Source organism: Tenrec ecaudatus, chromosome 4 (genome assembly GCF_050624435.1).
Source record: "Tenrec ecaudatus isolate mTenEca1 chromosome 4, mTenEca1.hap1, whole genome shotgun sequence".
Classification (NCBI taxonomy): Eukaryota; Metazoa; Chordata; class Mammalia; order Afrosoricida; family Tenrecidae; genus Tenrec; species Tenrec ecaudatus.
The window spans coordinates 5521582-5548244 of record NC_134533.1 but is presented as its reverse complement, the minus strand read 5'-3'; the positions used below and the strand labels follow the sequence as shown (position 1 = coordinate 5548244).

Below are 26663 nucleotides of genomic sequence, written 5' to 3'. Positions count from 1 at the left end.
CAGCGCAGGGCCCATTGCATAACCAGGGTTACTTACTACATTGGAGGTTGGCATCCTTCACCTGAGCAGGCCACTGGCTTCCCTCTAGGCCATGAGCGTCTATGGCCAATATCACCTGGTGACCCCCTGGGCATGTGGGGGCATGGCATTTACCAGCTGTGGTGGCACTGATGGTGCAAACTGCCGGAGATGGCGGCTGGTGATGGCTAAGCAAAGTGGCCGGCAGGGGGCAGTCAGTGCTGGAGTTTCATGGTCCCAGTAAACTGGGCGAGAGGGGCATCAGAACTGGATTGAGGGGGCAGTGCCCACAAGGGGCTGCCAGCATGGTGGGCATCATCGAGGCCGGCTATTTGCTTGGGGGGGGGGTCCTTGGAGCTTTTTCTTGGGTGTGGGACAGTCCCTGAGGGGCCGTCCCAGGGTTGGAAAGGTTGTGGAGAAGGACGAGAGGCAGTGCTGGGGTGTCCAGGCCTTTTGGAAGGGAGGCACTGGGGAGGAGCCCGGTGTAGGTGGCCTGGGAGGCCTAGTGGGTAGGTCATCTCGTGCATACGTTGCTCTCCAATTCCAGAGCCCGTGTACAAGGCATGATCACTAGCTGTGTGCTCTTCGGGCTTTGTCTCAGCCTCTCTGGGCATCCATCCGTTTCCTTCCCTGCACCAGGGAGCTGCTGGGGATGGCCAGGCTGAGCTGCAAGCAGAGGAAGACCTGACTGTTCTCGGGTACAAGCTGAACTTGAGTGAGAACTTGGGGTTGGAGCCAAGTGGGCATCGGTTTCATGCCAGGAGAGTGGGCACCCAGCCTGGTTAGGCATAGCGGCAAGGAGGTGGTGGCAGCAGTGGAGGGGAGGGTAGCTGTATGCTTGGAGGGACAAACAAAGGCTGGTGTTGGGTTGGAGTGAGGAGTGTCCCGCGTCTAGGAACTGGGCCTGGCTGTCACATTAACCCTGTGTCTCGTGGGTCCTCCAGACCTTGGCCCCTGACCCATCCAGCCAAAATCCCCGAGTGAAGGGGCAGAGGGGAAGGGTGCAGGCTCTGGGGAGGCCGAGAGCAGCTCAGTTGGGTGACGCCAGGAGTTTCCAGAAATTTCTCATTTGTAGCCGCAGACCCTAGGCTCTCTCACTCCGGGCTCTGATGCTGATGTTCCGGGAGCGGCAGGTGAACGTGGGCTCCCCGCTTCGGAACAAAGGAGCGGCGTGGGGAGCAGGTGATGATGGGAGGTCCGGGGTGGGGTGGGTGGCGTGTCTCCCTTGAGGCAGGGGGCGTGGCCTCATTCTGCCGCATCTCCGCGTGTCCCAGAAACGCCCGGGTCGAGGCTGGAGGTTCAGCACATCCCCTGATATCTCGGAAGAAAGAGCTGGCAAACAATTCCTAATAATGGGGGGGCCGTGGTGAGCCCGGCCCCCGAGTCACAGCTGCCCTCTGCCACGCTTTGGGGTTCTCCGGACCGCGGGAGCCGGGCCAGATGGGGGCCGGCCGGCTTCGGAGTCCCCGGACTGTGGATCCGTGCTCAGTGAAGGCACCCCGACCCCGTGGAGTGTGTGACAGCAGCTCACAGGTGGGGGTGAGACTGAGACAGGCACCCTCTCTAGTTTTTGGGATCCCTCTCCAAACCTCTGTCTTTCAGCCCATGCTGGGGGGGGGGCAGCGCTGTTGGTTGTGGGGTACAGTGTCCCCCACGAACAGCCCCTCACGCCGAGTTTTGTCGGGGGCTGCTGACTATGATTCTGCCCCCGAAGGGCACCCCCTACCCCAACAGATCCACCCAGCCCCAGCCTCCCAGGCTTCCGTGTGAACAAAGATAGGGGGTGGGGGAGACTGGCCTCCTCCATCCCCCGCCCAGTGGCGCGCAGCTGGCTCTGATTAGCCCATGTTTTTCCAATTATGTGGAATGAACTGAAACAGCCGCCGCAGCGGGGCCTTATTTGGGAGTCAGCGCCGCAGGACAGGCCTTCGCAGGGAGGCCCGTGTTGCCACCAGCCCCTTCCAGAACGTGCCCCTGTTGTCAGGGCTTCTGCTGCCCACGTTGGGCAGGCAGCCCTCCTGGTTGGGGGGCGGGGGCCCACACCGGGCACATGCTTTCTGCTCTGTGGGTACCGAATGATGGCTTTTCCACGGCTTCATCTCTTGAGGGCTGGTCAGGCTGGGGTCCAGGCCCCTCCAACCCCCCTCGGTCCTCTGCAGAGGGGGCCCTGAGCCAGCAGCAGGGCTGGTGGCAGGCGTGGTCTGGGTGATTGTCTGGCCCAGCAGCCAGTGGGGGCAGGGCGGCTAGGGGAACAGAGGGGCCCCGTGTTGGGGTCTGACAGCAGCCTGACAGCTGGGGGCTTCTCTGTCTGTTGGGTGGATTAGCCCAGGCGGCTGTGCGGGAGGTTGGGGGGGGGTGGGTCGGGTATAAGGGGTGTTTGTTGGGAGCCTGGCTGTCTTTCCACTTAACAGGGACTTGGGCCTGATCTGCCACCAGGCTGGGAGTGGCGGGGGCTTTACAAACAGCTGGCAGCTACTGTGCCCGCCTCGGACCGTGAGTTTGGATCCTGCAGGGCCAGGCAGGAAAACGAGGGGCTTCTGTGATTGTGGTCATTTTTTTTCCCCCGGGGAACAGAAACCCAGCTCCTCTTCCTTCACGGTGTTACTTAAATACACCCCTTCCACAGCTCCCTGCCCCGCACCCTACAGGGACCTGGTGGCATTCTGTGAGCTGTGTGGCCATGTCGGCAGGTGCCATCGAGTTGGTTCCGACCCACTGTGACCCTGTGCACAACAGAACAAAACACTGCCCGGCCCCGCGCCCCCTCACCATCGTTCCTGGCTGAAGCCCATGGCTGCAGCCATGGGGCAGTCCGTCTCCTGGAGGCCCTTCCCTTGTTCACTGCCGAGCCTGATGTCCTTCTCCAGGGACTGGCCTTTCCAGTTCAGCTCAAATAGTGTTTGTTTGTAAGTAGACTCGGGGGGCAGGTGTTTTTTGGTAGAAGGTGCCAAGGTAATGTCTGCCCACTGAGTTGGGGGTCCAACCTGCCTCTGTACGTACGTACATGCAGAGAGGCCAAGAGGTTCCAGACCCCTTGGGGGAAATGGGACTACTGACCATAGCCTGTTAGTGAGGAGTCAGTTGTCCAGGGCCCTTTGGGGTGTGGGACTAGGGGTAGGGAGTCTCTGGGCAGTGCTGGACTGATCCCCGAAAAGCTTCAAGTTCACATTTGCCCGGAAGTGTCCAGAAGAAAGGCCTAGTGGTCTACTTCCGGGGTCGCCACGGTCAGCGCGGGAGACTGGGATACGCATGGAGGTATCTGGGCTGTGCATGCCATTTGCCTATGGCCAGCTCACCTAAAGGTGGGCCACTGAACCCAGTCAGCCAGTCAGCATGCTGAGGAAGAAAGGCCTGGTGAACTCCATTTGAAAAATCAGTCTGGGAAAACAAAAGGCCAAGGATCAGGGTGACTGATGCTGCTGTGCTCGCTATGGGGTTGTCAAGTCCACAGCTGTGGTTGCTGCCGGGCTAGGTGGTCGCTACAGCCATGTGGTGGCCAGAACTTGGGAAAGGAAGACTCATGGGTCACTTGCTCAGGCCACTTGGGCTGCCTAGGCCTCCTTCCGGAGAAGTGGCACCCTCTCGTCGACTTCACCGGGGTGCAGCACCTGCTGGCCAGCTGCTTCCAAATGCCCCCGTGCTGACGAAGGCCGAAGCCGGCCATGCCGGGGACAGCTGTGACCAGAGCCAGCACCGGATCTGGCCCCTTTGTGCCTGTGACCCTGTGGTCACTCAGCTTGGCTTCCCCGGCCAGCATATCAAGTTGTGGCCGCAGGGTTTGCCCAGCTGCTGATCCCAGGCGGCAATGGAGAAGTTCGCCAAGCTCCTGCATGTCTTATGGCTGTGTGCACACCAACTGGCCTGCTCTGCAGCCCCTAGCCGGGTAGGGGGTCTGGCTCAGCTCTGCCCCCTATGAAGGCTGCCAGAGGGGGGCACTGGAAGGAGCCCCAGAGCTTCCAGTCAAGCTTGATGACATCAGGGAGACGGGTGGAATGCCAGCGTCTTGGGATAAGGGAGCTGTTGGATGAAGCACTGTCTTGGGAGCCTCTGGGCTGGCTGGAGCTTGGAACTGCAGCTGGACCAGGGGATGTTGTGAGGCCTACCATCCACCGGTTAGCTCGAAGGCACCCCAAGCCTGCCCTGCTGGGGCTCTGGCTGCTGTGGGTTGCTGTGGTGACAATTCAGACTAGAGCTGTGCTCTGTGGGGCTTTCCGAGTCTCGAGGTAGATCTCCAGGCCTTTCTTCTGAGTCACCCCAGGAGGTGCTCAGACCACCGCGGTGCTGAAGGACATGGGAAAATCCAGGAGCTCTGGGTTCATTTCTCCCATGAAAGTTCCAAGCCCCCTTGTGTTTAAAGGAACCCTGGTGGTGGGATGGGTTACACGCTGGGCTGCTCACCACAAGGTCAGCGGTTCAAAACCACCAGCTGCTCTGTGGGAGGAAGACAAGGCTTTCTACTCCCATAAAGAGTGACAGCCTCTGGAACCCAGGGGCCATGCTGCTCTGTCCTGTAAGGTTGCTGCGGGTCAGTATCGACTTGATGGCAGTGAGTTTGGCTTGTTTTTTTCCTCTTGTTTGAGGCTGGCACTGTGTCTTCCTGGCTGTGGCCCTGTGTGACATTAGGATGAGATGTCCCTGAGGACACAGTGGACTCAGGGCAGCCCCAGAGCCCTGTACAGGAGCTGTGCCCCATGCCCAGCCTTGACCCCTTGGGCAGACCCAGTGGGCATCCACAGGTGGGCCCTAGCCCTGTCTACCTAGTTGCAGGCTGGCCCCGGTGCTCTCCAGTCCGGTCCTTCTAGAACCTTCCCTCGGCATCTGTGCTGGTGTCACACGGAACATGCCAGGTCTGGTGCCAGCCCTGGTGTGGGGATGGCATGTGCAACCAGGTCTGGGTAGATGATGACAGGGAGGCCACACATTGGATACAATGAGAGGCTGCCCTTCGCCTCTACTGGGAAGGCAGCCCCCTCGATTTGTGTGTGCTGCCCCAGGAGCAAGGATGGTCTGGAGCTGCCGGGTAGGGCTCCCCGGGACTGTGCCCTTCGTCCGGACAGTTTTGCTTCTTTAACGACAGGCAGCGTTGCGCTGGGCAGCCAAGGTGTTTGAACAACCTGAAAGGACACCCTCTGGCCAAGCTCTTCTCTTTCAAACAGTTTAGTTCCATGTGTTTAAACAAACCCCTGGTCCCAGGCTGAGGAGGCCTGGCCCCACTGCCCCAGGGCTGCCCCTAACCTTGTGGTACACAGGGTCTTTGTGGGGTCCCAGATCTGGGCAGCAGCAGGTGGGGCAGTCCTAAGTCCTGGGCAATGAGTCTTTCTCCAAGAAGCTGAAATAAAACCCTGTGGAGCCCTGCAGCCCCGGAGATGTCCAAGGCCCCCCATGGGGTCGGCTAGCGCCCACAGACAATTTCCCCAGGGGTTAATGTCCACCTCAGGTGCCCTGGTGGTGCAGTGGTTTCGAGTTGGGCTGTTAACCCTAAGGTCGGCAGATTGTAGACACCAGCCACCCTTAGAAGAAAGGTGGGGTTTTCCAGTCCTGTAAAGAGTTAGAGTCTCGGAAGCTCACAGGGCAGTTCTACCTTGCCCTTTAGGGTCACCGTGAGTTGGCATCAACTCGATGGCATTGAGTTATCAGTCTGAGTAATCGCTGACTCAGCCTTAGTCTAGGGAACTGGTGCCCACCTGTTGGGAAAGGTTTGTGATGACTTCCAGAGGGCCTGGCTATGGGAGAGCCAGGCGTGTTTACTCGTCTCCTGAGGCACCGGGCTTGTGTACGACCAGGCCAGAGTCCTGCCTTGGTGACAGCACAGGAGTCCCATAGGTTCTCGGAGCCGGAGACCAGACTCCAGCCCCCTCCCACCCCACCCCCAATCTATATGTCCCCTTCGTCTTTCCTTCAGGGTACCCATGATAGAGAGTGGTCATTAGGTCACTGATGGCCTCTGCCCATGACCCCAAACGTCAGATTCTGTGTGGGCCACCCCTCCACCCAGCATCTGGTGTAGGGCGGCCCTGAAAGTGGGTGGCCACAGGGAGACGGGTGGAGGGGAGGGGCTGAAGCAGCTGGGTGTCAGGGGAGACTCGCGCTTCTAGGGGTCAAGTTATCCACAGAGGTTGGTTTCTTATTCCCCCTGGCGGCTGTGTACCCCTGAGCCGGACACTTTACCCCTCTGGGCCTCCAGCTCCTCCTGAGCCGGCTCGATGATGTGTCTAGGCCTTTAGGGGGCTGAGTGAAGATCGGGAGACCTAGGTGCATACTCTGAGGACCTTGGGACCAGGCCTCATGGGGACCTTCTCAGGGACTGGCATTGTTGGCTGAGTTAGGGAGGAAATAGTGTCTGAGCCCCTGTGGAGGTTGATACACAGTGCGGCTGCCCCCACCCCCCCGGCTCTCAGCTGGGAATCTAGAAGCCTCTGGAATGATTGGTGGATTTGGGCTGGTGACTTCCCGAGGGAAGGAGGGCTCCTGGGGACAGTTAATAGTCCCTTGGTGTTAGAGCTAGCCGGGGCCCCAAGCTCCATCAGGTCCAGATGACCATCTCCTACAGAGGAATAAACGGGTCCAGAGAGACCCAGGTCCTGCCTGAGGTCACCCAGCAGCAAGAGAGAGCCAGGCGGTTTCTGCCTTAGATTCTCGCCCTGTCTCCACTGTCTGCCCCAGGTGTGGCCTTGTGCTGGGGGCTGCAGAGAAGGGAGGCCATGTACCAGACTCGCCCTGGAACTTGCCGGACAGGGCAGTGCGGTAGAGGGGTAGATGGTATGGAGGTTGTGGAGGGACTCAACCCCGGCAGAAGGAAGGTCAACAGGACTTTAAGGGAGGATATTCGGAGGGAGAGAACCTTGAAACCCAATTCTCGGCTGCTCTGAACCTGGGTCATAGGGCTTTCCATGCAGTGGGGTTGGCTCCTACTTTGTCCACCTGTCTGCCTCTGTCTCCCCACCCAAGCCCTGGGTTCATGCCAAGGTTGCTGTGCATATGCGCCCTCTAGTGGAGGAATCGGGTATGCATTTCAGGACTTGCAACTGTCCTGTCTTTCTAATGCTGCGCTGGACCCGGTGGGAAGCAGGCACCCAGTGCAGGAGACCACCCTTTAGCCGAGAGCTCGGCTTGGCTGGGATGGGGTATGAAGGAGGCCTGCTTGCTCCGGGCTTGTTATCCAGCTGACGTGTGGCCCAGAGCATAGGAAATGGCCTCTGACCTTGACCTCCTATGCTCTGGCAAGCCCCTCCACTCTGGGGGACAGAGGAGCTACATCTAGTCCCCAGGAAGCCGTAGGAGGCAGTGTCAGGGAAGGGGACCCAACACCCGAGGCCCGCTGATAAATCGAGCAGGTGGAACGAAAGGAAAGACCCACACAGTCATCAAGAGTGCTCGCACCCTGCAGGGCCGACACAAACTGGCCCGGAGGCTTCCCTTCCCAGGGGCCGCTAAGCAGCAGAGTCCACTCCGTGGCAGGGGGTACATGTGTGGGTTGGCTGGTGGGCTCGAACCCCTGGCTTTCTGGTAACAGCCGAGTGAGTACCCTCCAGGGCAGATCCTGGAGAGTGGGCGGGTTTTTTTCTTGCCCTGGTCCTGCAACCCCTCCTCCCCTAACCCTACACTGGCTCTGGATGCTGAGATGCTATTGGAGGTAGCCAGGAGGTGTGGCAGAGTAACTGCCAATGGGGTCCCCACTTGGCCTGTAGCTGTGGCTGATGCCAAACTTGGGGTCAGAGGGAATCTGCAGCACAACTGACCAGGAAGCCCCATCCCCACCCCCAAGTCTCCCTGCCACATCACAATGCAGACACTTGAAGCACCTCAGTCAGCAGCTACATGGAGTCAGGCGGTGGCTGGTGGGCTGCCCGCCTGCTGTGGACCCTACAGATGGCCCTCCATGGGGATGCCACATGGGTGGGACAGCTGTGGCTGGTGAGCCCTGACCTCCTCAGCTAGAGGAGGAGGAGACTCTGCTTTATTCCAGAATCTTCCAAGCTTCCGACTGCATCCTTGATGTGTCTGGGCATGGTTTCAGGGGCATCTGGGGAGGGCACATGCCTAGTCCTGAATTTTCCCACAGGTGTCCAATTAGTGTGCCCGATCCCTGCATCCCCTCTGTTCTGGCCCCATGCAGGCACTGGGGACGCCCCCTCCTGTGTCCCTAGTCCAGTGACCTAATAGGGTGGCCTTGTGGGGACAGGAGGAAGGGGAGAGAGGGCTTCAGAGGACTTACGGTGTCTGGGCTCAGGCCACAAAGTGAACTAGTCTAAGCAAAGCCTCAAGCAAGTTCCTTCCTGTTACAGGTATGAATTTGTAAAATGTACATGAACTAAGATGCTGACCGGATCAGGGAAAACTCAGGGCAAAACCCTGCTCGAAGCTTAGTCTCCCTGGACTGTGTGTGTGTGCGTGTTACATAGCAACGAGATCTCTTGAACAACAGTCAGAAACATGAGTGACCAGCTCAAAGATGGCCTCAGTCACAGCCCTGGCTCCTGAACCAGCCTCTCAACGGCTGGCTCTTCCCAGTCCCCCTTTGGCCTTGATTTTTCCTGTTCTGTTAGCATTCGGCTTCACCCCAATCATAAAGCTCTGGATCTGTTCCAGTCTTGCTGTTCGAGCTGGTTTCGAAGCCCTGAGTGTAGGAAAAGGCTTTTGGGGGGTCATGAGGAGGTTTGGCCAAGAGAATGGGCCTGGACCCTGAATTGGATGAGACCTGTGTTTGGGCCGACTTGTGTCCTGGAGGGGACTCTGCAGGCAGCTGGAGAGCTTCATGTGGCTGCATAGCCTCTCTGTGCTTCATCACTCCTTCGTGCCTCCTCTGTAAAAGGGGGGCAGGTGCTGCATCGTGGTCCTCACAGCGCCTCAAAGATGAGCAGGTGGCTGTGTGGCAGGGGCTCTGGATGTCACCGAGCGAGGTCTTATCACTAGTGCCCCTGCTTGGCCTCTGACCCGGGCCTCATGTCCCCAGGGGCGGAGCAGATGCTGCTGCTGGCCCGGAGGACAGACCTGCGGAGGATCTCGCTGGACACGCCCGACTTCACGGACATCGTGCTGCGTGTGGACGACATCCGGCATGCCATTGCCATCGACTACGACCCCCTGGAGGGCCACGTCTACTGGACGGACGACGAGGTGCGGGCCATCCGCCGCGCCGATCTGGACGGCTTGGGTGCCCAGACGCTGATCAACACTGAGATCAATGATCCCGATGGCATTGCGGTCGACTGGGTGGCTCGCAACCTCTACTGGACTGACACAGGCACTGATCGCATCGAGGTGACGCGCCTCAACGGCACCTCCCGCAAGATCCTGGTGTCCGAGGACCTGGACGAGCCACGTGCCATCGTCGTGCACCCCATGATGGGGTAAGGTGGGGGGCGGGGCCAGAGCTGCACCCCTGATGGGGTAAGGGTGGGGGCGTGGCGTGGCTCCTTGCTGGGAATACACAGAGCATGAGAACCCAGCGCCCAGCCTCAACCTCTGCTTCCTCCCCAGCCTCATGTACTGGACGGACTGGGGCGAGAACCCCAAAATCGAGTGCGCCCACCTGGATGGGCAGGAGCGGCGTGTCCTGGTGAACACCTCCCTGGGGTGGCCCAATGGCCTGGCCCTGGACCTGCAGGAGGGCAGGCTGTACTGGGGCGACGCCAAGACAGACAAGATCGAGGTGAGTCATCCAAGACCAGGTCCTGCCCAGGGGTATGCAGCCTGGTCATGTATGCAGGTATGGGGCCCCGTCAGTCTCCAGATGGGGCCTGTAAGATGGGGGGTTCCTGCCAGGCGAGGCACTGGGGGGCCTATCTGGAGTGACAGCCGATGCTAACATGTTGTCAGGGGCCGGCAAGTCTGTCCCAACTCATAGCGACCCCGTCCATGTACAATAGCACGGAGCACTGCCCGGTCCTGCACCGTCTTCACAGTCTTTCTTAGGTTGCGCCCCTGTCTGCAGCCACGGAGGGTCTTCCTTTGTTGCTGCCCCTCTACTTGACCGAGCATGATGTCCATGTGTCGTGCAGTGCCCAAACCAGCTCGTTCCTGGTATGGACAGTGTGCTGGGCTTATGTCACGTACTGTGGGTAAATCTGCACACCACCTCTTTAGAAAGCAGGGAGGTTACCTTGAGGACTACGGCGCCCTGACCCAGATCATGGTGCTCTCACTTACCCTCATAAGCATGTGACAGTCGGACATCAAATAAAGGAAGACAGCAGAAGAATCGGTGCATTCGCGTGATCGCGTGGGAGAAGAATATTGAAAGCCAGCAGAACCAACAACTCTGTCTTGGAAGAAATGCAGCAGAAGGCACCTTAGAAGCAAGGATGGCGAGACTCAGTCTCATGAACTTTGGGCATGTTTTCAGGAGAGACCAGTCCCTGGAGAAGGACGTCATGCTTGGTAGAGTGGAGGGGCGGCGGAAAAGAGGAAGTCCCTTGACGAAGTGGATGGGCATGGTGGCTGCAGCCATGGGCTCAGATAGAGGAACAAGGTGAGGCTGGTGCAGGACCGGGCAGTGTTTCGTTCTGTCGTGCCTGGGGTTGCTCTGGATTGGAGATGACTCAGTGACACCTGTGTGAAGCCAGGTGGACTAGAGAAACTAACCCAGTGACACTCATAGATGTGTAAGAAAGAGCTTTCTATCAAGATGTAACCGTATGTCAAGAACTCATCCCAGCCCAGAACAACTCAAGCCCCTAAGTCCCATACTAGTCCCTCAGTCCCTCCCCAGACGCACGCAGCACATGCAGGATGCAGGAAGAGCACTGGCCGGTGGGCACAAAGTCATGTGGATAGCTGGCGGTGGTAGCATTGTGGGGCTCACTGCAACCAGGGTCTGCCAGCAGCAAGGTGAATGCTGACAGCAAGAGCGAAGGAGGGAGGGAGGGAGTTTGGTGTTCCCAGGACCCTCCTTATGAGAAGGCCACGCCCACAAGGAGGCACCATCAGGCCATGACCTGGTCGATAGGTTGACTACCACCCCTGCACATCTTCAAGTTGACATGAAATGATCTAACTGTCCGGTGGCAACTTCAGGGGAAGCTGGTGCAAGAGACGTGGACTCTGCCCGATTTCTGCCGTCTTTCTAAGCCTCACCCTCCAAACCGACTCACGGTGACCCTATCAGCCAGAGTAGAATTGCTCCGTGCGGTTTCCGAGATGATCACTCCTTATGGGGGCAGACGGCCTCTCCTTTCTCTCTCGGAGCGGCTGGTGGGCTCAAACCGCAGACCTGTGGTTAGCAGCTTACCCCCACAGGGGTCAGTCAGCAGGGCTGCTCCGGTGCATCTTGGGGGATTTCAGAAGTGGAGATGTGATAGACCACCCCAGCTCATGCTGGGAGACATAGTCGGCCTTCCCAGGCTGAGTCTGCATTTGTCGGATTGCCCCAAGCATGTCATCACTGCTCTTTGTCACTGAGAGTAGTGTGTGGCCTTTACATCATTTTATATCATTCAGAAGAAAGAAAAAAAAAGAAACAAAAATCACTGCCATCAAGTCCATTCTGACTCATAGGGTAGAGCTGCCCCTATGGATTCCCAAGACGGCAACTCTTGATGGGAGTGGAAAGCCGCATCTTTCGAACTGCTGACCTTGTGGTTAGCAGCCCAGTGTGTAACCACTCTGCCACCAGGGCACCTCTGTGAGAATTTCCAGCCTTGGGAATCTGATGGGGCCATCCTCCCTTGTCCTACAGGGCACTCTGAGTCAGAATTGACTCGACTGTGGTTTGGTTTTTGGTGTCCTGGTCTTTTATAAGCCGCTTAAGGGCTTTAAAAAGGTATTAATAATAATTAAGAGTAATCCAGGCAGCTGTTTCACCTGTGAGAGGAGACTCCGTGACTTTTATTTCTAAAATGCGAGCTGTCTTACCTGTGACAAAATACTGGCATCTCTCATCCCAATCTGTGTGGGATGCGTGCCTGTCTGTCATCCTGCTCTATTTCCTGGGCCATTTGGAACATGTCAGAGTGAAAGAGAGACGCTTTCCCTTCCTAATTTCAGAAGCTCTGGTGTTGTGATTACGCATTATTACGCTACTAACAGAAAGGTCGGCAGTTTGAAACCACCAGCTGCTCACTGGGAGAAAGACGGGGCTTTCTACTCCTGTAAAGAGTTACAGTCTCGGAATCCCACAGGGCTGCCCTGCCCTGCCCTGTGCTGTGGGGTCGCTGTGAGTCGGCATCGACTGACCAGCAGCAGCAGCAGCGATTTCAGAAGAGAGCCGCCAAGACCGTTGAGTGCAAGTTGGCTTTCAGGACCGTGAAAACAGAAAAGCCGCGCGGGAAACGCGGCGGCCGGTCTCAGGGCCACCCAGCGCGGCAGGGTCAGCGTAATGAGAGAGCCAAGCTCTTTACTGAGAGTACGCGTGCCATTTTGAATCACAGGGCAAAATGAGAAGTCATAGAGCTGACTGGGTCGCGCACCCCAGAGAATGTTTTATAAAAAGATCATCATAAAAAGTACCCTCTGAGTTCACCTGGTGCTCGCTGTCGGGCGCCCTTGAGGTGAGTCTGACTCGTAGGAACTGCCCCCACGGGGTTTTCTGTGCTGTAATCTTCAGGAGAGCAGAGGGGCACCTGCCGGGGGCTTTGAGCAAGCCAACCTTTTAGTTCACAGCACCGTGCGTAACCACTGCGCCCCACCCCACCCTTAGACTCCCCTACCTGCTCCTTGCTAAGTAAGATGTGCCTCTAAGGAGGTGGAAAAATTTGGCCCTGGTTCTACAACCTCCCGCTGTGATGTGAATACCCTCCTGGACTGCCCCCACTGTACCCAGGGCAGGCATTGCTAATCGATCCTAGAGAGCCTTTCTGCAGAGCCCAGCCCTGGGCCTAGACACTGGTACTCCAGGCAGCCAAGGCTAGTCACTCGGTGATGCCGAAGGAGAGCATGCCTGTTTGCCTGGCCTCTTTGCCTAAGCACAGTGCCTGCAGGGAGGGGAGGCCACAGAGAGGCCCTGTCACTGCTGGGTCAGCCCAGGTGACAAGTGTCATAGTGAAGCTCTCCTTTCTCCCGTGAGCCCTTGGCACCTGGCCAGGTGCACAGCTCATCCGGGTCTGTGTCTGCACTCACAGATGGTCAACATGGATGGGACGAAGAGGCGGACGCTGCTGGAGGACAAGCTCCCGCACATCTTTGGGTTCACCCTGCTGGGGGACTTCATCTACTGGACTGACTGGCAGAGGCGGAGCATCGAGCGGGTGCACAAGATCAAGGCCAGCCGTGACGTCATCGTCGACCAGCTGCCCGACCTCATGGGACTGAAGGCCGTGAGCGTGGCCAAGGTCATCGGTGAGCCCATGGACAGCCCTGTTGGGCCAGCCCTGGGACAGACGCGTCCCCCTTACTCTGTGGATGGAGTAGGAAGGGAGAAAGAGACAGGCGTCAGTAACAGTCTCTGGTTCAGGGAAGATGGAGCGGGATGGGATACTGACCAGGGAGATTGACTTCCTGTTGTTACCTGCAGAGTCCTGGTGGTGTGGAGACTTAGGCATTAGACCGCTTGCTCCAAGGTGAGCAGTTGGAAGCCACCAGCCTCTCCAAGGGAGAAAGAGGAGACTTTCTACTCCCATAAAGAGTCACAGTCTTGTAAACCCACAGGGGAAGTTCTACCCTGTCCTGTAGGGGTGCTGTGAGCTGGCATCGACTCGATGGCAGGGAGATTGGTTTTTGGTTTGTGTGTTATTCCGGGTAGACTAGAGAAACAAATTCGTAAATACACATATGTGTATAAGAAAGAGCTTTATATACAAGAGCAATGGAGCATTGAGAAAACAGCCCAGCCCAGTCCAGATCAAGTCCATAAGTCCCATATTAGCCCATATGTTTGATGCCAATCTATAAAGTCCTTTTCAGACTCACGAAACACATGCAATGACCCATGACGCCGAATGCAGCCAGGTCACATACCAGTGGGTGGGAAGTCTTGTGGACTGGCAGAGGTCTCCACATGGCTCCTTCAGCTCCCAGGGCACGGGGTCTATCAGTGTAGCGCCATGTCTTCTCAGTAGAGCGTCTCTCAGAGAGAGCCAAGAGAGAAAGTGCCATCCACCTCCAAGGAGGAAATACAGGATTTCCCAGAATCCTCAGAAGACCATGCCCACACAGAGGGCTCATTGGCTATATTCTGATTGACAGGCTAGACTCCACCCCTTCACTGTGAATCCTCAAATTGACACCAGATGATGTCACTACCACAGTTTGGTAGAGAGCAAATTGGTTCTCCGCTCCGCGTCGCTGAACCAGCCCACGGCCTGCTTCCTCCCTACATGTCCTGTTTCCATTCATTCGCTCTCCGGACCTTTCTGTCCTCTGAGCTTTGTCACTGGGCAGACACTGCCCTTTGGTCTCATGGGGTGGGTGGCTCTGAGACGGGTCACTCCCGGTGTGATTGCTCACCTTACAGGCCGTCAGCCGAGCCACGGGGTGAGTATTTCTAGGCTTGAAGGGGGGTCGGGGCCTAAGAGCCAGAGTCTAGGGTTTCCACCAGTCTCTCCAACCAGCATGTCTGGTATGACTCTGTGTTTCATTCCCTATTTTCTTTCTGCTCTTTCCAGAACTTTCTCACATGAGCCTTCCCAGAGGGGTCGGTGGTTGGTAGCTGGGCACCAGCTAGTTCTTCAGGTCTCAGGGTCGTGGAGGCTGGGATTTGGGCGGTCTCTGGATCACTGCAGTCCGTGTGTTTCCACACATCTTTGGTCCTGTGCTCTCCTTTCAGCCCGGTGGGGAGAGAGCAACGTGCACGGCACCTCTGATGGCTTTTACCAGTCTCTGAGCTGCTTTTTAACCACGTGGCGTTGGCCACCTCTCTGTGCTTTAATTGTCCCGCCTGAAGAAGAGTGTGTGTGTGTGTGTGTGTGTGTGTGTGTGTGTGTGTGTAAGAGAGAGAGAGAGAGAGAGAGAGAGACACTGTGTTTAAATGGTGTGAGTAAGACAAAGGCCACTCCTGGCCCACACCAGCCCGAGCCCATTGTGATTACTGGTTCCTCCCCCTGCCCAGAGCCTGGGGCTTCCTCCTCCTCCTCCCACCCAAGGTCCTCAGCTGGCAGAGAGCCTCCTCGCTCTGCTGGGTGGGTGGCTGTCACAGCCTGCGTGTCTGCCTCCAGGAACCAACCCGTGTGCGGACAGGAACGGGGGCTGCAGCCACCTGTGCTTCTTCACGCCCCGGGCCACCAAATGCGGCTGCCCCATCGGCCTGGAGCTGCTGGGCGACATGAAGACGTGCATCGTGCCCGAGGCCTTCCTGGTCTTCACCAGCCGAGCGGCCATCCACCGCATCTCCCTGGAGACCACCAACAACGACGTGGCCATCCCGCTCACCGGCGTCAAGGAGGCCTCTGCGCTGGACTTCGACGTGTCCAGCAACCACATCTACTGGACAGACGTCAGCCTGAAGGTACGCTGCTGCGCCGGGCCTCTCTGGCACCCACGCAAGCAGGTACACACGCATGCACGCACGCGCACAGGCTCACCCCGTTAGACTAGACAAGGGCTGCTGTCTCGGCCTTTCTCCAGCCCTAGCTCTCCCGGCAGACCGACTGACCGGTCTCAGAGGCGTTGCACCCTGAGTTCCCAACCCCTGCGAGAAAGCAGATCACACAAGGGGCCTGGTTTCCGGGTGCTTCCTGCAGTTAGGGCGACACCTCCCGCCTGGAGTCTTTGCAGGGTGCAGTAGCAGGATTCAGAGGCACGGGTGAACATGCACTGTTGGGACGATGGTCCGGTCGGCCCCCAGCTTCCCAGTCGTCAAACGGTCGGTTACCTGTACATTGCAGGGGAGCACAGCCCAAGGACCCCAGGCCTGCCGGGCTGTGGCTCACGGGCAGGCCTGTCCTTCCTGTGTCCCCTGCAGCTGCCTCCGTGGGACAGCTGGATTCATTGGGGACAGAACCCTCTAGCCCAGTCATGTGTCTCCTTTGATTCTAAAAGTGATTTACAAGTCGTCACTGAGGCGCCTTGAGAAAAGTCCACAGTGGTGACGCGCTGAGCTGCTAACCGCAGGGTCGGCAGTTTGAACCCAGGAGCCGCTCCTGCAGTTAGTCTCAGAAACTCACAGGGGGCAGGTCTCTGCCCTGTAGGGGACACGCGTCAGCATTGGTGCCCGCAGTGAGTCTGGGTTCTGGCTTGGTTGGCACCCTGGTGCTGCAGCACTGGAGCCTTCTGCTGCTCAGGTTAAGGTCAGTGGTTCAACCCCTCTCGGTGCTGTGGAAGAAAGACTGGGTGCTCTGCTCCTGCATGGGTGACTGCCTGAGACACCGGAGGGGCAGTGCTCCTCCGCCATCACGGGCACGGGGCCACTGTGGTCAGGATACGTGCCAGGGCACCCCACAGCAACAGGATCCAGGTGGAAAATGGGGAATGTTCAGGAAAGAAGAAGGAGTAAGAACTTCCCACAGCTCCTCTGAACATTCAGTGTGTGTGCACGTCTGTGTGTGTGTGTGAGTGTACCTGTCTGCCTGGGTGTGTCTGTGTCTATGGGTGTGTGTCTGTGTGTGTGTATATGTCTATGTGTGTATTTGTGTATATGCATCTGTGTATGCATCTGTGTGTGTATCTGTGTGTGTCTTTCTGCTTGTGTGTGTGTGTGTTTGTATTTGTGTGTGTATGTCTGTGTGTCCGTCTGTTTGTCTCTGTGTGTGTATGTATGTATCTGTGTGTGTGGTTGTATCTGTCTGTGTGGGTGTGAGTCCGTATGTGTTCTACCCTGTTTCCTGACAGTGTTGGGAAAGACACACCCTGTCCTTCACAGAACCTTGTGTCCTTGTGGTCATTTTTTTCTCCATGTAAAACCAAACCCCACTCACTGCCATCTAGTTGATGGCGACTCACAGCGACCAGCCCCACAGGACAGGGCAGCAGTGCCCGTGTGGGTCTCCTAGACTGTGACACTGGCTGTGGGAGTAGAAAGCTCATCCATCTCCCAAGGAGCAGCTGGTGGTTTCAAACTGCTGGCCTTGCGGTGAGCAGCCCAGCGCGTCTCCCAGCATGCCCCAGGGCCCTTACCCCACGTCATTGCACAGCTGTTGTTAAGGTGCCAAGTCTCCAAACCGCCGCCGTGAGCTTTGGGGCGTGTGTCTTATCCGGCGTGAGACCCTCGCTGCAGTTACCCCCTGCTGCTTCCCCTCAAACCTATCGCCCCAGCCCCAACAGCCCCATGGGCACACCGGCTTTTGTGTTTTCACCGGGTCCCCGAGGCCCTGCTGCAGGAGTTTAGGGGTCTAGGTGTGTGGAGAGCTCCTGAGACGGACGTCCCCCAGGTGGCTTGCTGAAAGGCAGTTCTTGGCTGACATTCAAATGCAGGTTTTCCGCCTCCGGGCTGTTGACTGTCTAGCCCCAGGTGTGGTCAGTGGTTGCCCGAGGTGGGCCAGGCATCTCGGACGGCAGTGCCTGATGTGAGGGGGGCCTTCCTTCCCACCTTCTCCCAGACCATCAGCCGAGCCTTCATGAACGGCAGCTCCGTGGAGCACGTAATCGAGTTTGGCCTCGACTACCCGGAGGGCATGGCTGTCGACTGGATGGGCAAGAACCTGTACTGGGCAGACACTGGCACCAACCGGATTGAAGTGGCCCGGCTGGACGGGCAGTTCCGGCAGGTGCTCGTCTGGAGGGACCTGGACAACCCCAGGTCCCTGGCCTTGGACCCCACCCAAGGGTAAGGAGCCCGGGGAGATAGGAGGATTGCAGGCTGGGCGACGCAGGCACCATGCCTTCAAGCAGGTCACTGGTTTCCTGGTGCATCTGGGTGCCCGTGGGTGGTCTCCCTGGGGTCTCTGAGGCAGGCAATGGCAGGATGAGACAGTTAGGACTCTTGTGCCCCGTGTGGGATGCAGGAACGTGAAGGGGGTGCACGCGGTCAGAAGAATGACCCTGGAAACTTGCCCGCTGTACAGAGGCCGCCCACCTTCCATTCTGTGAAGGATGAGAGTGAGGCAGCCAGCTCTGCTTGTCTAGCCAGAGGCGGCAGACCGGACCCTGCAGGGGTCAGCCACTGCTGCCCACTCACTCCCCGTGGAGTCCAGGGCTGCCAGTACCTCCGGGCCGGCCTGCTGACGATCGCCACCCCAGAGTCTGGGGTGCAGAGGTGCTCCCCGGTCCGCATCGTGTGACTTGGTTTGTGGACTGAATGCCCTTGTTGCTGAAGCGCGTCTCTCCCATGAGCTGGTGCAGGGTCTTTCCGGCCGGCCCAGCCTCCCCATCGTGACACACGTCTTTAGCCTAACCAATGAGGAGGGGCCCTCACATAACAAAGGATTGTCCTCCCCTTGGAGGAGTCCCAGGTACCCCACGGGGCTCTGGGAAGCATTGAGCTGGTAACCACAAGGGCAGCGTCTCCGTAAGAGAAAGAGGGGGCTTTCTGCTGCAGTCCAGATCGACAGACAGTCTCAGAAACCCAGGGCGGGAGGTGGGCGTGGGGGTGAGTGTGGGGGTGGGGAGTTGCTCTCTTCTGGCCCGTCTGGCCTCTGGAGTCGGAATGGCCAGGAGGTAGTGAGCAGGTCTGGGAGCAGGCAGGCCCCTTGCTGGGGTCCGGGGCAGAGGGTGCCCAGGTTTGTGGGGTGCTGTCGGTCTTCATGGGCCCCCGGCTCTGCTGCAGCTACCTCTACTGGACCGAGTGGGGCGGCAAGCCCAGGATTGTGCGGGCCTTCATGGACGGCACCAGCTGCATGACGCTGGTGGACAAGGTCGGCCGCGCCAACGACCTGACCATTGATTATGCTGACCAGCGCCTCTACTGGACCGACCTGGACACGAACATGATCGAGGCCTCTGACATGCTGGGTGAGGCACTGGCGGGGCCCCAGCGCTCAGAGCTGGGGGTGGGGGGGTGGGGGGGTGGGGGGGGAGGTGCTGCCACCGCTCAGTGCTGCTCAGGACTTGCCCCTTTAAAGTAGCATCATTTGAAAATATCCTTCGTGAAGAAAAGCTTACTGTACAGCTCTTTTCTTATTCTCTATTTTAATTTATTTTTTTAATACGAATCATTTTAGTGTTTTCGATCACATGGGGGTTTTTCTGTGTCAGATATTGTCAGAGTTGTCGTCAGCAGTTTAAACTACTCATCAGCCCCCCATGACACCCCCCCCCCAAGGGCTTATACTTCCCTGGTCCTTGGTTTATCTCTCCTCTTAAGGACCAGCCTCTCTCATCAGTCTCTAGAGGTGGGGGATCCATGGTCCTCCAAGGGTCATAGCATCATCGAGCCCATGCTGGTCCAGCATCTCATGAACCCACCCCGACCGAGCCGGCGGGAGCTGACACACTTTGGTGAGAGGTTTCTTCAGCCTCACCCAACCCACAGGAGCCTGGGTGGCATAGTGGTTACATGGTGAGCTGCTAACCCCAAGGTCAGCAGTTCAAAACCACCAGCTGCTCCAAGGGAGAAAGAGGAGGCTTTCTACTCCCATAAAGAGTTACAGTTTCAGACCCCACCCACCCACCCCAGGGACTGTTCTACTTTCCCCTGCAGGGTCACTGTGAGCTGGAGTCCACTCAGTGGCACTGAGGACACAGCCCGAGCACCAGAGGTCGCCCCCCCAACTCTAGTCCATCACTCTACCTCCCTTCCCTTGCCGCCCTCCTCCCCCACCCCCCACCCATGATTGCATTGCTCTCTACTTTTAAAAGGCTAGCTTTAACAGTTACTCAAGGGTAGACCATATGCGAGGGCCCCAGTGGAGTACTTGTTACACGCTGGGTTGCTCCCCTCAAGGTCAGCAGTTCAAAACCACCAGCTGCTCCTCGGGAGAAAGCAGAAGCTTTCTATTCCCGTAAAGAGTTACCGTGTCATGAAACCCACAGTTCCGCCCTATCCCATCGGGTCGCTGTGAACTCACTGCCGCCGAGCCCATGGAGACTCACAGTGACTCATGAGTCGCCAGGGGCTCCTTGGCAGTGAGTCCACAGTAGGAGATCCCTCCGCAAAGGCGTGCGTGAGTCTCCCATCCGCACGCATGTCCGTGCGTGTCACCCTGATCAGGTGGCTTAGTCGTTGAGCTATAGACACCTCCAGTGCCCTGGAAGGCGCCTCGGGCGCCCTGCAGCCAGCTCAGAGGTCACCACTGCCCCGATGTCTGAAACTCCGTACATGGGGGTCACGCGGCAGCATGGACTCGTCACTGAGCCGAGTGACAGCTCATGCACCTTGGCGTCACCTCTGGTGCCTGTGGCGTTGTTGGCTTCATCCGAGGTTAACAACCAGACCCACTGCCACTGCGTTGATCCCAACCCACGGCCCCCCCGGTAGGACGGGGCAGCGCTGCCCCGTGGGGCTCCCAGGCCGCTGACCCCAAACCTGAGCCGCGTGTTATGCCCACACCCCACCTCCAGGTCAGGAGCGTGTGGTGATCGCCGACGACCTCCCCCACCCCTTCGGCCTGACCCAGTACAGCGACTACATCTACTGGACCGACTGGAACCTGCACAGCATCGAGCGGGCCGACAAGACCAGCGGGCGGAACCGCACGCTCATCCAGGGCCACCTGGACTTCGTGATGGACATCCTGGTCTTCCACTCCTCGCGCCAGAACGGGCTCAACGGCTGCACACAGAACAACGGGCAGTGTGGGCAGCTCTGCCTCGCCGTGCCCGGCGGACACCGCTGTGGCTGCACCTCGCACTACGCCCTGGACCCCAGCGGGCGCAACTGCAGCCGTACGTGCCCTGAGCCAGCGGGGGAGGGCTGTGGGCGGCTGCCAGGCTGAGGTCGCTGGGCTAGGTAATGGGCAGTTGGCCAGGTGGTGCACTCTGACGCCAGCTGGGGGCCCCCGGTTGGGTGCAGAGCCTGTTGTTCCATTGACACCCAATTAGGTGGTCGTGCCCAGAACTGCTGGATCCTTAGGGGGTCTTTGAGTCCCAGAGGCGATCAGGTGGATACCTCAGGACAGCGGTTCTCCACCTGTAGGTCGTGACCCCTTTGGGGGCCAAATGACCCTTTCACAGGGGTCGTCTAAGACCATATTTCCTACGGTCTTAGGAACCCAGACACCCTCCCTATCCGTCTCCAGGTGGGCCCCCCCACATGCCGATACACACACATACGGGGTCACCACCACATGTGTGAAAGGGTTGCGGCAGCACTGCCTTAGGGTGTCCCAGGAGTGAGCATTCACTCAAAATTGGAGGTTCTCGCACAAGTCTGGTGCATTCTTCACTGGGCTCGTTTCCTCCTCAGCCCGGGCTGTCCCTTCTGGTGACATGGTTCCTTCAAGCCTGTGGCACCATAGACTGTCCTGTCCTGTCCCCACGCCCCACCCCCACCCCCAGCAGCGAGTGTCATGAGCGTGTGTGGGTCTGAGCTCCCACCTGTCACGTTCCTGGCCTAAAATCACAGGTGCCGACATCACCGTCGCACATGGGCCCCGCACAGCATTCAGCCGATGGTCATATCTCATGTGGAGTGTAAGACTCTGGGGGGCCCACCCCGAGAGGCTGTGACCCCTCCAGTGCTTGGGGACGCCCTGGCTTACAGAGGGCCAGGGGTTGGCTACAGGGACGGGTGCTTCCAGAGGGCGCTATAAAGAGGGAACCTCTACTGGCTCATGGCTGCTGGTAGGTGCCCTTAGCGACCCAGACTAGAACAAAGCCCCGGGTCCCCCGCCATCCTCACCATTGCCCTATGCTCAGGGCCGCAGCCACTGTGCCCCCCCCCCCATCTTGCCAAGGGCTTCCTCTTTTTCACGGCCTCTGTTTTACCAAGCCTGCCGTCCTTCTCCAGGGCCTGACAACACGTGCAAAGCTCATGAGACCACGTCTCAACAGCCTTGCCTCTAAGGCGCTCTGCCCGTACTTCTTCCACGACGGACTCGCTGGCTGAGGACGGTGCAGTCTGGCTCCCGGGCACCGGCCTGGGGGGAAAGCTCGTCCTACACCTCCAGGGAGGGTCTTGTCCCGGCTTCGGTGGTCCCGGCAGAGTGCCTCAGTTCTTGGTGGTGTCCACGGACCATCCACCTTTCTGCTTGTCTTGTCTTGTCATCACTGCGGGTGCCATTCTACCCATCACCCTCAGAGCTGATGGCCGCCTCATTCACACCCTCGGGAAATCCTGTTTCCAAAGAGGGTCATGGCCATGGGGTCAGGACTCCCAACACGGATTGGGGGGCAGGGGACCCCGTCCACGCCCCACTGGCTCTCACTCCAGTCCCCTGTGCTGATACCCAGCCCCCCGTCTGCCTGTCTCCCGCCAGCACCCACAGCTTTCTTACTGTTCAGCCAAAAATGCGCCATCAGCCGGGTCATCCCCGATGACCCTCACAGCCCCGACCTCATCCTGCCCCTGCACGGGCTGAGGAACGTCAAGGCCGTTGACTACGACCCACTGGACAAGTTCCTGTACTGGGTGGACGGGCGGCAGAACATCAAGCGAGCCAAGGACGACGGGACCCAGGTCAGAACTCCAACACGGACTGGGCTCTCTCGGGATGGGGGTGGGGGCTCTGTGAGGGCCGCTGCACCCTGGCAGTCTCCAAGCTACCTCCTCACTCCCCTCGTTGGCTACTAAGAAAGATGATGGTGGTAAGACACACTGGGGGTCTTCACAAAGCTTGTGCAACAATGGAACTAGAGGATGAAGGGGGTCCCCCTCGGACTCCCTGACACCCCCTCGTCGGAGGAAAAGTTCCCCATCTTAGGGAAGGAGGTGCGGGAACAGAACACGGAGGGGCTGGGATGAGGGAAGGTCCACCGAGGGGGTGGGGCGGGGATGGACGAGGGGACGCAAAACAAGGGTGAATTGTTGAGGGTCACGTGGGTGACCTGCTCTGTGGGGTCGTCACTGCTGCCCCATTCCGGAAGCTTTCCTCACCCCGAACAGCTGCTCCGAGGCCTGGTGGCACAGTGGTTTGGGTGCACCACTGCCAAGCAAATGGTCAGCGATGTGAACTCCCCAGGAAGAACGTGGCACTGTCTGGGGAGATGGCAGCCGTGGGACATCGCCTGTGTCCTGCGGGGGTCCCCGGGGCAGTCGGAATGGACTCCGTGGCAAAGAGTTTTTGCCTTGTCTGAGGCGAACGGGAACTCAGCAGTCATTTCCATCCCCTCACCCTCCCGCCCCCGGCAATCGCTTCTCAACTTTGGTCGCGGGCACTGGCTCAAACTCTCCCTGCCATCGAGTTGATGCTGGCTCACTAACCCCACAGGACAGGGTGGAACTGCCCCTGTGAGGGTCAGAGACTGTCGCTCTTTACCGGAGTAGAAAATCTCGTCTTTCTCTTTAGGAGCGGCTGGCGCTTTCGAACCGCTCACCTTGGGGTTCGAAGCTCAATGTGTAAACCACTCCGCCACTGGCCTGCTTGGGCTGTTCTCAGAAACCAAACCCAAACAAACTCACTGCGGTGCACTTGAGCTGGCTCATGATGGCCTTGCAGGACAGGGTAGACCCACCCCTGTAGGTTTCTGACGGAGTAGAAAGCCCCTCTTCCTCCCACGGAGCGGCTGGTAGCTTTGAACTGTTCGCCGTGCCATGCACGGCCACTGCACCCCCGGGCTCCTAGCGGCTAGCATTTCACGAGAAAGCAGAGCATACAAATACCGCCTTGCTTGCTCCTTCGAGGCCGACGCAGAGTGGCCTGCAGGCTGGAGTGGACGCGCCCATTTCCTGACGGTCCTTTCTCGCAGAAGCAGACAGCCTGTGTTTCTCCCAAAGGGTGGCGGGTGGCCTGACCCACTGTGCCCCCGGGGCACCACTCCTTGGGACAGCATAAAGGCTGGTGCTTGTGTGCCGCCCCCCTCCTCCCAGCCTGGTGTCTTCCCGGCTCCCCCGTGTGCTCGGAGCAGGACTTCCTGCCCTTCGTGACGGGATAGTGAGGATTGTGCGGCGGTCGTCATTACGCTTGACTGTGTGTTCATCCGTTCACCTGGGGGCGGGCTCTGGGGTTGTACCCCCCCCCCCGCCTTTTAGCTGTTGTGAATGTAGCTGCAGGGGTGCTGTTTGGATGATCCTGGGGGGCACTGGTGTGTCTGGACCCTTTTCTTGCGGGGAGGATAGTGCCAACGGGACCCAGTATTGGGTAAGCACAGGTCTGGGCTCCTGTCATGTAATTTCGGGGTACGCCCCTGAGTGGTAAGAAACCGGCAGACCGTGGTGATATATAGAGACGGGAGTGACCGTTGGAGTTGTGGTCATGCCCCCCTCCCCCCATGGGGACAGTGGACATTGGTCAGTCTGGTGGCTTCTATGCCCCACGAAGTTACACGGTTCGCTCTGTTACCACCCACGGTGGTACTGCTAGATCTCTCAGGGAGAGATGTGCCTCGGTCCTAGCCTCCGCGCGAGAAAGAATTCACGCCGAAGCCTGGTTTGTGATCCAAGTGAGTTTTGTGAGCAGTAGAAGAAGTTCCGGGTTTCCACAGGCACCCGCGGGGCTCCCCCCGAACGTGCAGCCTGCGGTCCACTCCGGGCTCCTGCCTTTTCAATTATCCCGCCGGGAGGCGTGGTGGACAGACCCTGGGGTCGACCCCACTGGCTGAATTGAATTCACCTGGCCCAGATAGGCCAATCCAGGTTCAGCACCCACCCACGCATACCTGGCGGGAAACCTGAACCGCTGGGCATGTGCAGGGTGCCACTCCTGTGTTCCCGTAGCTCGGCCCTCTGGGCATGCGTCACGGACGCCCCAGGCCTTCGCTGGACTACCTAACGGTACGGGTCCCTAAAGCTGCAGTTCTGCCCCGGAATGCTGCAGCGGCGCTGTCCTTGGAAGCCATTGGGTTGGTTCCCGCGCACAGGGCCACCACGTGCAGACCAGTGGACCGCTGCCCCGCCCTGTGCCATCCTCACAGTGGTTGCTGGGTCTGAGCCCGTGGCTGCGGCCTCCGTGTCGATTCACCGAACTCTTTTCCCCTGGCCTGGCGTGCTGGCCTTCTCCAGGGATGGCCCCTCCTGGTGGCATGTCCAGAGCAGGTGAGACTCCTCCCTCTGAGGAACAACCTGCCCCCACCCCTTCCAGGAGTGGTTTGTTGGGTCCTCTGGCTGCCCACGGTGCACGCACCGGGCTTCATCAGCAGCGTAGTGCCAAGGCATCAAGCCTTCCCTCTCGGCTCCTTGTCGTCCTCAGGTGCCATTGACTCCCAGCTCCTAGCAGCCTTGTGTCCAGTAGGACACTCCCCTTGATCGCGCACCATCCTCGCTGTGTCAATCCGGGCCAACGAGGGAAACACATCTGGAGACGCTCATGTGTATAAGAGAGAATGTTATATCAAAGAGTAGCCATGTAGTAAGAAAACACCCCAGCCCAGTTCAGATCAAGAACATAAGTCCAATATTAGCCCATATGCCCGCTACCAGTCTATAAATTCTTCTTCAGACTCACACAACACAGGCAATGATGCCGAATGCAGGAAGATCACAGGCCAATGGGCGGGAGGTCTTGTGGACCCAGTGGTTGGTGAAAGCATCTCAGCGCTGGTGTGGGTCTCCACGTGGCTCCTCCAGCTCCAGGGCTCTGGCTCCATCAGCATAGCTCCATGTGGCTTGTGAGCAGGAAGACGAAGCAGAGTGTGTGTGTCCTGGTAACAGTGGACTTTGCCACAGTGGGCTGGCTCTCTGGAGGGTTCTTCTACGATTGACTTGCATCTGGAGCGTCCCTAGTGCCCCTCTGCCTTTCAGGAATGTGCATTCTGCCATGCTCGGCTCTTGTCTCAGACCCCAAACTCAGGTCTATCCCGTGTCATGGGGAGGGTTGTGTGAACATCCTGTCTTTCTGCCCCGGACCTTTCATTGCTCCAGGATCTCTGGTCTCTTCATAGATAAGGAAACGTGTTGTTTTCTCCCCATCCCCCTCCTTTGTGCTGGGCTGGGGGGTTGGAGGGAGGGCAGAGTATGTGGAGTAGGTGCCAAAACACCCCTCCACCTTTTTTTCTGTTCGGACTCCAGCCAGATTCTTGCCATGCTCACCTCTTCTCCCCGAGCCAGCCTCTGACGGGCTAGCAGCGGAGAGACCGCAGGATCCTGGGAAGAGCTTTGCGTCCGCACCCGGGCATCTCGCTCATGCTAACGCTGGGCTTGGTCCTTGTGAGACTGGACAGCCAGCAAGCGTCTCCCTCCCTCCCTCCCTCCCTCCCTCCTCACTCTTTCGGCCTGGGGCCGTAGTGTGGCTGTGCTTCCTCTGGGCCCATTTCTGAAATGGTGGTTCTGATGCCTGGGGTCCCACAGACTGCCCTCCCACCCCCACCGAGCCTGAGTCAGCCAGGGCCGAAGGAGGCTCGCTGCCCTGGGCTGTGGTCCCCGGAGCTTTGGGGACAGCAGCGAGCCAGTCCTGTTGGAGCTGTGGCCCCAAGTCTTGGGAGTGGATGTTGTCACCTGTGAAGGGATCAGGAGCGCAGAGAAGAAAGGTACAAGCTCTCAGAGCCACCTTCATCGTGGCTGGTCCCTGTCCACCTGCAGTCAGAGTCTAGCCTCAGCTGCACTGTCTTCCAGTTGCCCGGGGCTGGACGAGAGAGAGAGAGAGAGAGAGAGAGAGAGAGAGAGAGAGAGAGAGAGAGAGAGAGAGACTGTCTAGAAGGCTCTACTTCTATTTCTAGGTTCAAGTACCCCTTGCAGTGGCTGCACAGGACTCAGGTAATAGTCACAGCTGAAGGGTTTATTAAAGAGGTGAGCAGAATGGGATGTGCGTGAGAAATGCTCAGAGTGAAGTTATTTATTCATCAGAACACATTACAAAGTGCTTTCG

The 26663-nt window shown here is 58.5% G+C and overlaps 1 protein-coding gene across 1 annotated transcript in view; it reads left to right on the top strand.

Moving 5' to 3' along the window:
* The window catches only part of LRP5 (LDL receptor related protein 5), a 93703-nt gene that overhangs the window by 50919 nt on the left and 16121 nt on the right, over positions 1–26663 (top strand). Inside the window, exons 6-13 of the mRNA XM_075545254.1 lie at positions 8972–9368; positions 9499–9670; positions 13077–13293; positions 15108–15397; positions 17427–17653; positions 18593–18777; positions 20326–20649; positions 22182–22381. Coding sequence (XP_075401369.1) covers positions 8972–9368; positions 9499–9670; positions 13077–13293; positions 15108–15397; positions 17427–17653; positions 18593–18777; positions 20326–20649; positions 22182–22381 — 2012 coding nt within the window. The remainder of the gene's footprint in view (positions 1–8971; positions 9369–9498; positions 9671–13076; positions 13294–15107; positions 15398–17426; positions 17654–18592; positions 18778–20325; positions 20650–22181; positions 22382–26663) is intronic.